This window comes from Danio aesculapii, chromosome 15, assembly GCF_903798145.1.
Source record: "Danio aesculapii chromosome 15, fDanAes4.1, whole genome shotgun sequence".
Classification (NCBI taxonomy): domain Eukaryota; kingdom Metazoa; phylum Chordata; class Actinopteri; order Cypriniformes; family Danionidae; genus Danio; species Danio aesculapii.
This window is the reverse complement of record NC_079449.1, coordinates 24,997,865-25,013,722: the sequence shown is the minus strand read 5'-3', so window position 1 is coordinate 25,013,722 and position 15,858 is coordinate 24,997,865. Positions and strand designations below refer to the sequence as shown.

Sequence of the window (15,858 nt, the reverse complement as noted above, 5' to 3'; positions counted from 1 at the left end):
AATTTTATGCCGAATTAAATTTTTAAATGATCTAATATAATCTAAACAGCTGTATATTTAATTACAGTTAACAGTTTAAAATACAGTAGTCAACACTTGAGGTGGATCAAAACCTTACATCAAAGTAAAAATACACTGTAAAACCCAATAAGTTAGGGTAACTCAAACCATTTGAGGAAACCGATTGCAACAAACCATTTAAGTTCAAAAACTAATCCTAATGAGTTCTGTGAACCTAATCCATTTAAGTAAATAGATAAATTTGAGCACAGTAAAACCCAATAAATAAAGAGAACCCAAACCAAGTACTGTAAAACCCAATAAGTTAAGACAACTCAAAACATTTGAGGAAACCGATTGCTACAAACCATTTGAGTTAAAAAAATAAAACTAATCTGAGTACTGTAAACTTACTCCAAGTTGAAGTAATGAGGTATTTATTTACCTCATTAACTTCAACACTGAGTTCAAAACTATTTTCAAATGAGTTGAAATAACTTTCAGTAAATTTAAGTAAACTACACTCATACATTCAAATTGACTGTTGGGTTTTACAGTGTATGGAACAACACCTATTCTTGTCTTGACCTTTTTCGATCCGCTTCAAATGTTCACTAGTGTAGAGTCTTCATTGTATAAATAATTACATACAATTAATCTTTGTTAAAGCAACAAATTCTATAATTTCTTGTGCACAAATGGTTAAAATTCACTTGAAACATCAGTCACAGGTCTTCAAAAGTCCTTACTCTAATAAAAAAGTCCACTCTAATAGCATTAAACTTTGCATGTTATCTGGACTGTGTTTTCTGCTTAATTATAATCAATCCATATCCTGTAGATTTGTGCATTGTGATGTCAATGCTGAAATTATATATTATTCAGCCCTAAATGGGACCAATTTCATTTTTATGTTTTTTGGGGGAGTCTAATGAGGTAGAGAAATTAAATCAAAAGTGAAGTAACACTTTATACAGTAATCAACTAAAACCTTTCATCAAAGTTGTCCTAAAACTATTGAACAACACCTATTCTTGTCTTTTTGGTCCACTTCAAATGTTGACTAATGTAGAGTCTTCATTGTGTAAATAATTCAATACAATTAATCTTTGCTAAAGCTACAAATTCTATCATTTTTTGTGCACAAATTCATTTGTAACCTTACATTCATGGGCCTTAGAAAAATCTGAAATGTGTTTTCTGCTTAATTATAATGAATGCATATTCTTAAGATTTGTACATTGTGATATCAATGCTGAAATGATATATTGTTCAGCTCTAAATGGGATCAATTTCATTTTTATGGTTTTTGGAGCATCTAATAAGGTAGAGAAATGAAACCAAAAGTAAAATAACACTTTATCCAGTAGTCAACACTTGAAGTGGATCAAAAACTATTGACACCCATACTTGTCTTTTTTTGATCCACTTCAAATGATGATTACTGTAATTATTTGTAGTTATGAATTGTTGATTTTCAATGATGTCGCAATGTGACCAGTGTTGTTTTTGATAACTAAATTTATTAAGTTGTTTTAATTGGCTGAAATAAATGAAAATATGAACATAAGAATATTACTTAAAATTGTAATTAAATACATAAATAAAAAAATAAAATAAAAAGAAAGGATAAAGGAAGAAATAAAGTTTAAATAAATTTAGAAAGAAAAGTATCCACATTGAAGTGCTAAAATTATTTTTATTAAGTGTTAAAATATTTTTCTTTTTCAAATATTTGTATCTTGCGATCATTTTTGTTGAATGAATTGCATTGAATGAATAATCTTAGCAAATTTAAAAATCAACATTAAAATTAAACTGAGATTAAACAAGTTTGTCTTTCTGATTTAAAAAAAATGTAGAATTTTCATGTCTTTAGGCCTGAGATGCCCAAAGTAGGATATCCTACTTCCTGGCATCCAAAGTAACGTTGGATTTGGCCCACCATCCCATCTGAGAATGATAGAGGGGGTTGGGGCAATGCCTTTAACAGATTGTCAAATTATAAATTGTCAGGTCATTTCTACCTAACCTGTTTTTGTTTGTGTGTTTGTTTTTATTTTGCTACAAAAAAAGCAAATTGAAATTAAATGTTTTAATTAAATATAAATGAATCTGAGTTTTTAAAACGTAAATACTGTCACTCTACAAATAGAGGACTATGCAAAAGACACGGCTGAGCAAATCAAGGCAAAAACTAGTGTAACTCCATTCTGTTATAAGTGAGATTTTTTTGTTTTTACTTGTAATAAGTTCAGTATAACATTATACAATATTAGTTCATATAAAGCAATATTTTTTTTGTTATTTTTAAATATTATTAAATAAATTAGGAAATTACCCACAGCAACTGTATTTACCTTCGGCCCACTAGCCTTAATAAAGTTTGGATTTTGGCCCTTTACAAGAAAAAGTTTGGGCACCCCTGCTTTAAGCCAATATTATTCACTAAACCCTCCTACTGTCATGTCTGGTTTCTGTGGATATTAAGCATACTTTTTATTTAGACATTTTTTCAATTGTGTGGTTGTAGTTTTGACCTTTTTGCATCTGTAAATGCTGTGTAATCAGGCTAGATTAACTGGATTTGAAGCCTGCTTTTAAAATAAAGGTTCATTATTGGCATTGGTGGTTCCATGAAGAAACCTTTAACACCTGTAAAACCTTTTCATTCCATAAAAGCTCCTTTATAGTGCAAAATGGTGCTTTAGATTAAAAAAAGCATAGCTTTTTTTCACAGTAAGAAAAAATGTTAATAGTTTCTTCTAAAGCATCACTGTGTAAACCACATTTAGGTTCTTCCTGCACTCTTATTATGTAATTCTTCTTTTAAAGCAAAATATTTAACTCAATGTTTGATTACCGTTCTTTGGAGATCATTGGCAAGAATGAACAACAGGAGCACTAGTGCTGTGATGGTGCAGGCAGAGGCAGGTTTTCCGTTAGAGTTGCTTGGCTGAGGGGGTGAGATTAGTCCCTGCTTTAATACCAGTTCACCATAGCAATGGTGACGTGAGGCCAGAGCCTGGGAAATCAACCAGGAAGTGGCGTCTGAGGAAAAGCAGATGAGAAAGAAAGAGAGAGAGAGAGAAAGAGGGAGGGCCTGGATTATCTGATGCTTATCTTTAGGGCTCAGGTGAACAGCTGATGTGCAATTCAATTAGAGCCACTCTCAAAGGGCCATGTGTCTGTGTGTGTGTGTGTTTTCCAGGTGATGTTTAAGGCTGTCTTAGGATACCCCTGATCTCATGTGATCATTCAGCTCAGTGATCATAAAGTAAAAGAAATACACTTTCACATTTCAGATTAAAAGAGCAAGGTCATGAGCAGTAGAGCAAGGTCATGAGCTGTAGAACAATAACAAATGAGCTCAATGAACAATTTATGGTTTAGTCGTTATATGGTTGATCAAAAATTGCAGTAAGATCTTTTGAATTATTCCAAATACTTTATATACAGTAGTAAATAAATTCCGTTGTTTTAAACTGAAACAATGATGATAATAATAATAATAATAATAAATGCTTCTTGAGCCCCAGATCTGCATATTTGAATGATATCTGAAGAATCATATTTATTATATTACACTGAAAAAAATGATTTATTTACATTTACTACAATTTTTAAGGTAACTGGTTGCAAACAATGTGTATGGGCTGAATTTAAACAAACACATTAAATTGAACATCACTAAATTTCATTTGTTTGTTTAAATTGAGCTCATATACATTTTTTCTACCACTTACCTTAAAAATGTAGTTAATCCAATGCACCATTTTCTTTCGTGTATATTATATTTTATATTATAATAATAATTCACAACATTGCAGTTTTATTGAATTTTGATTAAATTTAGGCCTGGTGAGCTTAAGAGTCTAATAATAAAAAGGAATTCCACTAAAAAAAGATAAATAAAAACAAAATAACTCAACAGTAATAACTCAATCTTAAAATGAAAACGAGAAAAAAAAGTTACTATAAATCCAGGCTTGTTAAGTATAGGAGACTAATAAAAAAATAAACTTATACAAATAAAAAAAAATCAATTAACTTTTAAATGAAAATAAAAAATGATAATAATAGAAATATGTAACTGTAGCAACACCTTGCTTAATAAGCATACTTGACTAATAAAATAATAAAATAAGTCATGAAAAAGTATACTGCTTTTATATAAATTCATTGTTTTCCACATTGATGATGATGATAATAATAATAATGATGATTATAATGATAATAATAACAACAACAACAATAAATGCTTCTTGAGCCCCCGGTTCTGCATATTTGAATGATATTTGAAGAATCTTATTCACTATATTACACGGAAAAAATATTAATTTGATTTACTTTTTTTAAGGTAACTGGTTGCAAACAATTTATATGAGCTCAATTTAAACAAATGAAGTTGAATAATACTCAATTTAATGTGTTTGTTTAAATTCAGCTTGTATAAATGTTTTAAGTTACCTTAAAAAATAGTAAATCCAGTTAATATTTTTCAGTTTATATAAAATTTTATGTTAATAAAATATTAATATTATTATTAATATCATATTTAATGTTACAATATTTCACAACAATAAATTTTTTATTGAATTTTGATTGAGGATTGGTGAGCTTAAAGAGTCTAATCATTAAAAAATACTTCCGCTAAACAAATCATAAGTAAAAAAATACTTACCTACTTACTTCAATAGGGCCATTTTATATTGAAGTTGATATTTAGCTGCACCATATTAGTGTTTTGTAATATCTCATTTTACTAGGTGGGTCGTTAGCCCAGTGCTCAATTCCCCTATCAGGAGAACCAGGACATACACACATACTCTATGGACAATTTAGCTTACCCAATTCACCTATAACGCATGTCTTTGGACTTGTGGGGGAAACCGGAGCACCCGGAGGAAACCCATGCCAACACGGGGAGAACATGCAAACTCCACACAGAAGTGCCTATTGTCCCAGCCGAGGCTCGAGCCAGTGACCTTCTTGCAGTGAGGCAACAGTGCTACCCACTGCGCCACCGTCCTGCCCAATAAAAAATAGACTAATAAAAATATCAGTTAATTTATAAATGAAAATAATGACATAATAATAATAGAAATACTATGTGCAACATTGTTTAGTGATTTAATAAGAAGTATACTGCCTTTATACATGTTCATTGTTTATTATCAATTGATACTTTTACTATAAAACCAAACGGCTAGTTCATGGTATACTGAACATTTAACACACTTGTGAGGCACACAAAAGTTAATTTGAGACAAATAAGCGGTGTAAACTAGTGATGTAACAGCTCTGTTTAGTTTCAGCACTCAGTCTCTGTAACAGAAGCGATGAGAAAGTGGATTCGATTTCCTTTCAGTGTACAGTGATTGTGTCGCTGGCTCAGAGTCTTTTGCATTAGCAGGGTCATTATGTAACCTGTCTGCCTCGATCAGTTCAATTCGCATTTGTGAGCATCTGTGTTTGTGTGTGCCAGCCATACATGCGTAAAACAAACAGATTAGTGACCTCAAACAGATGCCAACCCACCATAACAACATTTTCAACTAGTGTACCTTAAATATTGCCTTTGAACCGAAGCGTTTGATTGCTAAAATAAAATAAAAATACCGTTTTTACTTCAGAATAACCCTGAATGCACATTAGAAGGCTCATTACAGTGATCACAATCTCTCTGAATCACGTTCTTAACCTTTGAAAATATATTTTTAGTGTTGCAGCGTCTAAAAAACTTGTCCTACTTGCTTTTATACCATGTCAAGATTTTTTATCTCTTCAAATTTGCTGAACTGGCTTGTGTTTCTCAAAAAACATGTAATAACAGTTCGATAATAATGTTATATGGAGTGTGTTTGATTTAAATAAAGGGCAAACCTGCTCCATACCGGTTTTGTTGGAACGAGTTATGCCCAAAGGAAGATGCATGTGCAGCGAGGAGCAAAAGAAAACTCCTCGGTAGGGCTGTCAGCATGCAGACGGTATAAATCTGCAGAGAACTTCACTAGAATTCCTTCTTGCTCTTTAAAGCGGCCAAATATAAAGCCGCATGAACTCATTTGTCTTGAAACGGCCTTGCAGCAGAGACAGAAGAGCAAACGTTTTGGAAATGAAGTCAGCAAAAAAAGGTCTTCCTCATTCTTAGGCTGCGAAGGCGATTGAGAAATTTAGTTGATCATTAACTCTATTTAGAGAAAGAAAACTACACTATAAAAAATTATATGAATCAGTCATGAGAGCATATGTTTTGGGTTCACTGTAACTTATTAAACTCAGTTAATCTTGTTCTAACTTAATTGTATAAGTTATGCAAGCTGTTTTAAGTCAGTTTAATATAATATAAGTTCAATGGACTCATAAGGTTAATTTGATTCAGCTTTAAAAATTAAGGCAACCAGGATTGTTTTACAGTGTACTAAGCTACATTAGTAGTTTGTTTATGTATATCAACTCAAATGAGAATGTAATACACACCTATATTTTCAATAAAGCACATTAGCATGTTGCTAAGCTAACAACGTGATACGAATATAATAAAGACAAAGCACACAAATATTAGGTCAATATATTATGTTCAGTTGTTTTTAAACATTTTAACCAGTGCTTCTGAGTGTTTACACAGTGCATGTGTGAATATGTATTTTCTAGTGGTGTAACGGATCACAAATCTCACGATTCAGATCACCATTATGCTTCTTTTAGTCATGGATCGGACCATTTTTTGGATCAGCCAGAAAGGGGAGGAGACAAATGTAATTTGCTTTCCATTTATTACAAAAACAGTACTGCAAGAAACGTTTGGTTTTAACAAACAGAACTTAGAACCTATAATTTTATTAAAGATAATATGAAGAAATAATCAGCTGAATAATTTTTTTAAAAATATTCAGTACTGTGAAAAATTCACTGTTACTACTGCTGTTGCTGATAACGCAATAACGTAGAAATCTAACAATAAAATTTGTACAACCTATATTTATTTTTTGTCTCAATTTCAATAAATGATTCATTTCTTCACTCATAAAACTTCACGTTTCATTGCTAGATGGATCATTTTTGAAGAATTATTTACTGGCATATTTTTGATGGCCTATTCTAAATTTTGTTGCCATCTATTGGTTAAATAATGTAATTGCTGCCTTCATTTTTGAGCATCAAGTTAAATGCGTATGGCGGTGAGTGTAGTCTTTACCAAAAACATCAGTGGTTTTATCTAAACTTTAAACTGTTATCCCTGTACTTCTGTGTTATTTGACTGTTTGTAACTTCATAACTGACTCAAAAGACTAAAAACTAAATCTCTTTCTTGATTTGCTTTTTCAGATTTGAATGCAGCAATTCGAAGGATTAATAAACATATTCAAATCGTCATCATTTATAGTTTGTTGCGCGGGGGTTGAGATCCTGATCTTTTATCGCTTAATCGTGCAGCTGACACTGAATGCATTGATGCAGACTAAACAAGTATTGACAGAAAACACTTTTAATGAAACCCATCGCACCTCAAATAACCGACCACAACTTCTGTCTTCGTTATATTTTACAGGAAAGCCTAAATGCTTTTATACATGGGATTTGAATGACACGAGAGGGGACTTCTCTGTGATCGTTAAATTCAGGATTATTCTTCCAGTAAAAAAAAATTATTAATCCGGTGGGTCACGTGTGTTCCGTATCGTGGGTTGTGATCCGTACGAATCACAGATCAACCGTAATCCATTACACCCCTAGTATTTTATAATAAGTTTTTAATAATTTTATTTTGTTATTTAGGGAGTTTAGAAGCTGTATTCTTTTGAAAAAGGATTTCAGGTTTTGGTTTTGATTTCAGTAAAGATTGATGTTAGCATGCTGTTAAGCTAAGAGTGAGATTACCAGGGTTATAAAAGTAAAACCGTAAAACATTTTCATTAAAGTTATAATAGCATATAATGTGTTATTGTGTAAAACCTTTTTTGTTTACCTGACTATCGATTAAAAGTTTTGATTTCAGGAAAGGTTGACTTTAGCATGATGCTTAGCTAAGAGAAATTATCAGGGTTTGTAATAGCATACCCAGCAGGCACAGAACATCAATATGACGTCAGATTGATGTTGTACCCCAACGTCGTCGGGGCGTTGCATTTTGTTGAATGAAAATTGTTGAAATAAAAATGGGGTTGATGTCAAAACCCAGCGTCATGCCAACATCAATGTCCAACATCTATCCTAAAATCAACCAAATATCAACATCTAATGATGTTACAGCTTGATGTTGTGTGGATGTTACCACTATGACGTCTATCAGACGTTGGATTTTGGTTGCCATATCTGACGAATAAATGACAGTATTTGATATCAATATGATGTTGGTTTAACATGTGGGCTCAATGTTGGATTTTGGTCACTTTTCAACACAACCTAAAATCAACAAGTCGTAATTGGACGTCAAAATAACGTATTTAGACACTGGCTAGACATTGTATTTTGGTCACCTGACATCATAACCTTAATCTGACCTAATATTAGCATCTTATGAAGTTATGTGCCTGCTTGATATATAATATTTTGTTGGGTAAACATTTTTTTTGCACAGCAGACTATTAAATAAAAGTTTTGATTTCAGGAGAGATTGATGTTAGCATGTTGCTAAGCTTAAAAACGTTACACTTCATAAAATACAAAAACAAATACTTTGGTCAGACTCAATATGTTATTGAAATATTACATTCAAATTTCTCTTAGTGCATTATCACATTGGATTTTGCCTTAAAATGTGGCCAAAGTAAAGTGAAAGACATCCTAATTAAGTTGGCTTGTGTTGAGAAGCCATGTGAGGCCTTTAAATCTTGCCTCAGTTGGCATCACACTAGGATTTGGAACAAACCCACCGTGTTTATAATCATTTTGTTTATACTGCGTCGAAAAGTAAACTTGGCCCTCATTCCTTGTGAGTTTGTTAAGCTCGGTGTTGTGAAGCTTTTTGTAAATCTATGATTTTGGCCCAGGGCTGGGAAAGTGAAGCTGCACAGGCTCCTAAAACGAAGCGAATGATAAGTGGAAAGTAACTGAATGCAGTGAGTGAGGACAAAAACAGGACAAGTGAACACATGGCCTCACTCTCCCTCTCTTTTTGTCGCTGGGACGCTCTCCCAGGGTGACTGAGCGTGTTTGGGAAGAATTAGCTCTGACGGTGCTGTGTCTGTCAGCCATCAATACTTTATTATACAATTTCTCTCTCTCCTCTTTCCTTCACCTTCCCTTTCTGCTTCTCCAGCTCGCACATACACTCGCCGTCTTCGTGACTCTTTGTCTTTCAATCACGCTCTCTCTTTTTTTCCTCATCCGTCACTTTTCTCTTTGACTCTTTCTCTCCACCCCTTTCCTTTTGTCATACAAGGTCTTTGCTTCAATCGAGTTCTGCTTTCAAACAGCAGATGGACGCTTCACACACATCTTGTTGGTGGCCATTACTTCTGAAGCCTTAACGGAAAAAATGAAAATACTGCCATTTTTTTTTTTTAAATGGGGAAAATGTTACAGATTAAGTGCGATTCTGCAATGAGCAACTTAACTCTGATGTCCAAAACAGTAGATGTTCACGATATGCGTCTTTTTTGGGCTTGATCTCTCTTCTGTTTCATTTAACTGTCGTATAAAGGACAGGCTGGTCTGTGAGCAGGCGGTATCTTGGATTGTGTCACAGAGTGCGTGGGCTGTGTTTTGTAATTAGCATGGGCTTTGGCGTAGATGGTATTTATGGATTTGCTAGTGATGCATAGCCATCCATCAGTCTCTGCAGAGTCATTGTGGCGTCTGATGTTTAAATGATATAATCGATGAAAGCATTTCTGACAGAGATGACTTTATCAGGCACCGAACCATTACTGAAAAGTGGATCCAAAAGTCTGACGGCCATTATTGAAGATACTTTTAATGTTTGCGGTTGTTTCTAGAAGGGTGTTGATTAAATGTTCAAAATATAAAGTGATTTATATAGTGGCCGAGAGGAATGAAAGTTACGAAAATACAAGCAAATAGAAAAAATATCAACAAATTGGAAAAAGTAGCATCAGTTTGACGTCATGTTCATGCGAATTCTCACAGGACTTTAAAATAAACAAACAATGCTCCTCTCAGATTTCCGACAACATTGCTGACAGCCGGTTTCGCAAATTTTTGGGGTGCCCTGACACATTTCCATTGTGGTCTGTCCTATTTAGGCATTGGACGGTAACCAATTTCAAGGTATACCGCAGTTTGGAAAAGTCGAGGTTTTAAAACCGACAAAATTTTCTGGTATATCGTTCCTACGGTATATGTATGATTTTTTTTGTTTGTTTGTTTTTTAGGACAGCATTATCTCCAGCACAAAAGATATCCAAGGATGCCATTTTAAGTTGTAAATAAATCAATGTTTTGAAACTTTTTGAATTATTAGCCTGACATGTTTACTCAAACATAAACATTTCTCAAAATAAAATATTTTGGCTGCGTCTGACTACTACTCAAAAGGTACTGCATTTGAATTAGAATTTACTACTCGACCGATAGAAAAGTACGCTCTATACACTATGAATGTGAGTAGTAGATATAAAGCTCGGACGTGCTACATCCGCCATTTAATCATGATCACGTGAGACACCAGCTTCACTCCCATTCATGAATTCTCTCGTGGTGCATCATGGGATGGGGTGCATCTTGCCGCTTTCGGTGTGAACATACGGTAATAGGTCATCCGGGTACTTCTCGCATATTGTTTTTTTCGATTTCTATACTACTCAGTTTACATACTGCTTTTTACCGTACTATGTAGTATGGGAGTATGCAATTTCAGATGCAGCCATTGTGTTCAAAGCATAAAAAAGTTCTTGTTTTTACCCCAGACATTTAAAAAGATATATTTTAGAGCAGTAATCACAATACCGTGAAACTGTGACATTTTTATCCAAGGTTATCATACCGTTAAAATCTTATGGCTGGCCTGTTTGCAGCATGTTTCTGTATTTGCATGTGTTGTCAAACTGATGATGTTTTATCAGTTTGTTAGGGTTTTTCTATTTGTGTATGTTTTCGTAAATTTTAATCTCTTTTGGCAACTCACAATCTTGTTAATTACATTTATTGTTAATTAGACAAAACAAATTGTAATGTTCTGTATAAACTGCCATGGTTTGTTGTTGCTGCTTATTTTACTGAATACTTTCCTTTTTTATCTCTCCACAGCTCTTTCGAGAGGTGCGGATCATGAAGGGGCTCAACCATCCAAATATTGGTCAGTGTTTTAGATACTTTTAAGTGAATGCTTCCTAAATCATTAGTCTATTTAATTTTGTATGTTTACATTTTTTTTTGCAATTTTTGTATTTAAATTTATTGTACTTATTTTTTTAAATTAGTTATGTTTAAATAAAATTAAATGTTTCTATATTTTCTATGGACTTTAACTATTTTTTTTATTTATTTATTTATTTATTTATTTATTTAACAATAACTAATATTAGTACACAATTACTATTGTTTGCTATTATTTAATTCTACATCATTTGTTTACCCCATCGCTTATTGCTACATAGTTTTAGACTATACCTCCATTCAAAATTATGGGGGTTGCTATAATGTTTTTATGTTGAAATTAAAGGTTTCTTTTATTTAATTTATTTAAAAAAAAATATTTTATTTTATTTTTTTACCCTGAACTTTAAATCCGGTGTGTTGTATACAATAATTATATGTGCAAAATGAGATCTGAGAGTTTTGTCGAGGAGAATATTATCAGTGAATATAATATTTAGATTTTGCGCATGGTTATGTGATTTTATTTTTCTTCTATCTACAGTTCAGCTCTTTGAAGTGATCGAGACAGAGAAAACGCTCTACCTTGTGATGGAGTACGCCAGTGGTGGTACGATCCTCTCCACATTAATTACACTATGATTTGGTTCAGAAATTGTTGACTAAATCCTGGATTCCAGAAAAAAAAAAGCTGAAAAAAATGTAATCTGTTCTAATTGACCTACTGAATGTCCATCAAGCTTTGATGAGCTTTTACATGAACAAACACACGTGTCTCCAGTCTTTATAGCGCTCAACCATAAATGCGTGACTGTCACATCAGTCTGACTGAACACAGCTGCACAAACTCCTCATCCTTCCCTCTTGTATAGGTTTCATGTGCATTCACTGAGCCCAGAGCCACACAGCTCAGCAATTAGAATGATTTGCCGCTAGTAAAGATGCTCATAGTCAAATCAGGCTTATTTTAACTTTAGCCCGTCCTATTCGTGGAGCTTGAATCGGCTGCATGCCTAATGAATCACACGTTTCCATTCCTAATCTATTAGATGAGGCTGATGCACGTGCGAGATACAGACACACACACACACACATTTTCAGCATTAGATTATACTACACACTGGCAATCTGCCTTCCCTGTTTCCTTCCCCTGCTTTACATCTCACTGGAAGCTTATTTATTATCTGTCCCGTCAGCTAATGAATCTCATTCTGTCGTCAGTGAAAACGTAGGGGAATGAAATATTGCGACCGTTCGTGGGTATTAAGTAGCTAACTTATTAGTCAGGAAATTCGCCATTGATTGTTCATGACTTATCTAAATGAGTTATATTAGTGACCTCCATTACCCATTCAATGTGTGTTCATGTTAATCTGTACTCGTACCATTATGCAGCTTTATGAAGGAATGTGCAGTGTATCTGTGAATGTGGATATCACATGGTATTAGATATTTGAGATAAATATCATCATTTTAAATGTCTACATTTTTATTTATAAAGTTCATTCATTCATTTTCTTTTCGGCTTAGTCCCTTTATTAATCCGGGGTCGCCACAGCGGAATGAAACCACCAAACTTATCCAGCACGTTTTTACACAGCCGATGCCCTTTCAGCCGCAACCCATCTCTGGGAAACATCCACACACACTCACTCACACTCATACACTACGGACAATTTAGCCTTCCCAATTCACCTGTACAGCATGTCTTTAGACTGTGGGGGAAACCGACGCAAACGCAGAGAGAACATGAAAACTCCACACAGAAATGCCAACTGACCCAGACGAGGCTCGAACTAGCGACTTTCTTGCTGTGAGGCGACAGCACTACCTACTGCGCCACTGCGTCGCCTATTTATAAAGTTATTTACATATTTCTAAGAAGCTAAGACAGTTTTTTTTTAATCAAAGAAATTTAAATGAATGATTTGGAATATTATAGTTATTATTATGTTGTAGCTTTACTCAATTTTGTCTTTTGTGGTAGGTGAGGTATTTGACTACCTTGTATCGCATGGGAGAATGAAGGAAAAAGAGGCACGTGGTAATTTCGTCAGGTAAGAGATGCAATACAATCCACATAGGCTTATTCTAAAAACATATCCTATGTACATTTCTGGAGAAAACAAAATATGTGGCCAGAGGACCCGTATGGCTGCATTTCGTCTTTAAAACGAATGATATAGGGTTGATGTTACGCCGTTCATTTTCGCGCTTACCAGCTGAACGCTTACCTCCATATGGACTGCTTTTCCACTGTTACCAGTTTTGTCCAGTTGCTCGCCGAGTACGTCGGCGGACTTGAGATGCACGACGGGGTTCAAATCCGGCAAAGAACGGTTTCAGAAAGCAGAAAAATAAATAAACAAGTAAATAACAGGGTGAGAATGTGGTAAAATCTGAAAACGTGGTAAAATCAGGCTGTCACGAGGGCTTTTCTTTTTCTGGATTGCTTTTGAAACACTATCGGTTGGGTTTAGGGAAGTGGCTGGGCGCTGGTCAATCCGAGCTTTTGAAAACACTATCAGTTGGGTTTAGGGAAGGAGGCGGGTGGGTCATTCGATCAGTCAGTCAGTCTGTCTACAGCGGCCTCTGGTGGATTTACGTGAAAGAGCAGGCACGAATGGCACTCACGAGAGAAATTTGAGATCTCAAAAAGCGTACACAGCGGCCTCTGGTGGCTTTGCGAAAACAAAAACTGCAAAAGAACGTACCTCCTGGGACATATTTGGTGCTATCCAGAAATGTTTATAGGGGTACATAATCAGAATGAGCCTGGGTTGGAACAATCCTAATGCTGGTTCTTCTTTTAAATGTAAATGTAAATCTTGCTTTAAAAATAATCTATAAAAAGTTTGGGTAACAATTATTTTAAGGTGTCCTTGTTAACACATGTACTTGCTATAGAATTACAGTTAATTATGCATAAACTACATGCAACTAACACTAAACCTAATCTGCATTTTAAACTCAAACTATATAGTAAGCATATGTACTGTAATTAATTACTGTTTAAGTAGTTTAATGAATAGTTTACACTCTAAAAAGGACGCCTACATAAAGTGTGACTAAAGTTAGTGCTTTAAATACAACTTCCTGTTTCAGGGATGTCAATATCAGTGCTTCCTTTCAGATTGTGTCTGCAGTTCATTACTGTCATCTGAAGAACATTGTCACAGGGATCTAAAGGTTAATCTTCATCACTTATATATTCTTTAATTATCTATGAAGCTTTCATAACACAGTAATGACCTGCCATTACATATTTGCACTCTTTTTAACTATTATCTCCTGCCTCATGATCATATACCGTCTTATACCTCACATCTCAGGCAGAAAACCTCTTGCTTGATGCCGACTCCAAACATCAAGATTGCTGACTTTGGCTTCAGTAATGAGTTCACTCTGGGCAGCAAACTGGACCACGTTCTGCGGCAGTCCACCCTACGCCGCACCGGAGCTCTTTCAAGGGAAGAAGTACGACGGGCCAGAAGTGGACATCTGGAGTCTGGGCGTGATTCTCTACACACTGGTCAGCGGATCACTACCCTTCGATGGACAGAACCTCAAGGTGGTTATGAGAGGGCCAATGTGAAAGTGTTTAGGGATTGTAGGAGCTTCTTGTCCCCAATTAATCCAAATTTAAGCCACCCACCTTTGTGTGGAAGGTTGAGGGATTATACAATGAACTAATCCAAGAATGACCTGCGTACCAAATGTTAAGGCTAAATTCGGTGTGTATTTTCAAAATGGAAAGCAATAATCGGTCCAAACCAGATGCATCGTCAAACTATGCGCGTTTGAAAGCAAGAAAAGAACATATCCAAAAAACAATCTGATGCTATTGTTGCTTTAATTTGAAATTAAATGTTATCACTCTTACAAAGCACATTATTCAAATTATATAATAAAAAATGAACTATATTATGTCAAATAAATTAGTAAAATGCTAACGGCTCCAGCAGGGATTTGGTCAAGATTTGTATGTCAAAGATGTCAGGCATGTTTATTTTAATTTAGATATGTGTTTTAGTTGTTATATATTTAGAAATAAACAAAACAAACAATAAATCTGTCATTTTATATGCTTGTGAGTGTTTAAAACAAATGGAAATTAATTTCAATAGATGTGTAAAATTACATTAACAGGATATAATAATTAATTAATCTACCATTAGATGACAGCAGACCCAAATCAAACCACACACACACATCAAACATTGTAAACCGGGGTATGCGCTGGGTCTTAAAAAGTCTTAAACACAAATTTTAGATTGACTGAATCTTAAATTGACTGAAATATTGTGTTGTAGATCTAAAATAATTTTAAACTGGTCTTAATTTTCCTTTGTTTATGTAAAGCTTCCCAATCAATCCAACACACATCCCGTCACCAACAAATACATCTGAATAACACTTTAGAACAGTTTGTTGTGCATACATTTAGTTTTTATAGAATTTTTTTTATGTTGCTAATTATGTTTAATAGTTATGTTTCGAAAAAATAGATGTATATAATCTAGGGTCTGCTTTTTTGAAACGTTATTAAAATATGTGGCTAAAAAATAAGTCATT

General features: G+C 34.1%; 1 protein-coding gene across 1 annotated transcript in view; it reads left to right on the top strand.

The window, feature by feature from the left end:
• The window catches only part of LOC130242129 (MAP/microtubule affinity-regulating kinase 4-like), a 62,393-nt gene that overhangs the window by 38,693 nt on the left and 7,842 nt on the right, over nt 1-15,858 (top strand). Inside the window, 8 exon segments of the mRNA XM_056474150.1 lie at nt 11,215-11,263; nt 11,828-11,893; nt 13,271-13,340; nt 14,404-14,453; nt 14,456-14,472; nt 14,616-14,645; nt 14,647-14,706; nt 14,708-14,854. Coding sequence (XP_056330125.1) covers nt 11,215-11,263; nt 11,828-11,893; nt 13,271-13,340; nt 14,404-14,453; nt 14,456-14,472; nt 14,616-14,645; nt 14,647-14,706; nt 14,708-14,854 — 489 coding nt within the window.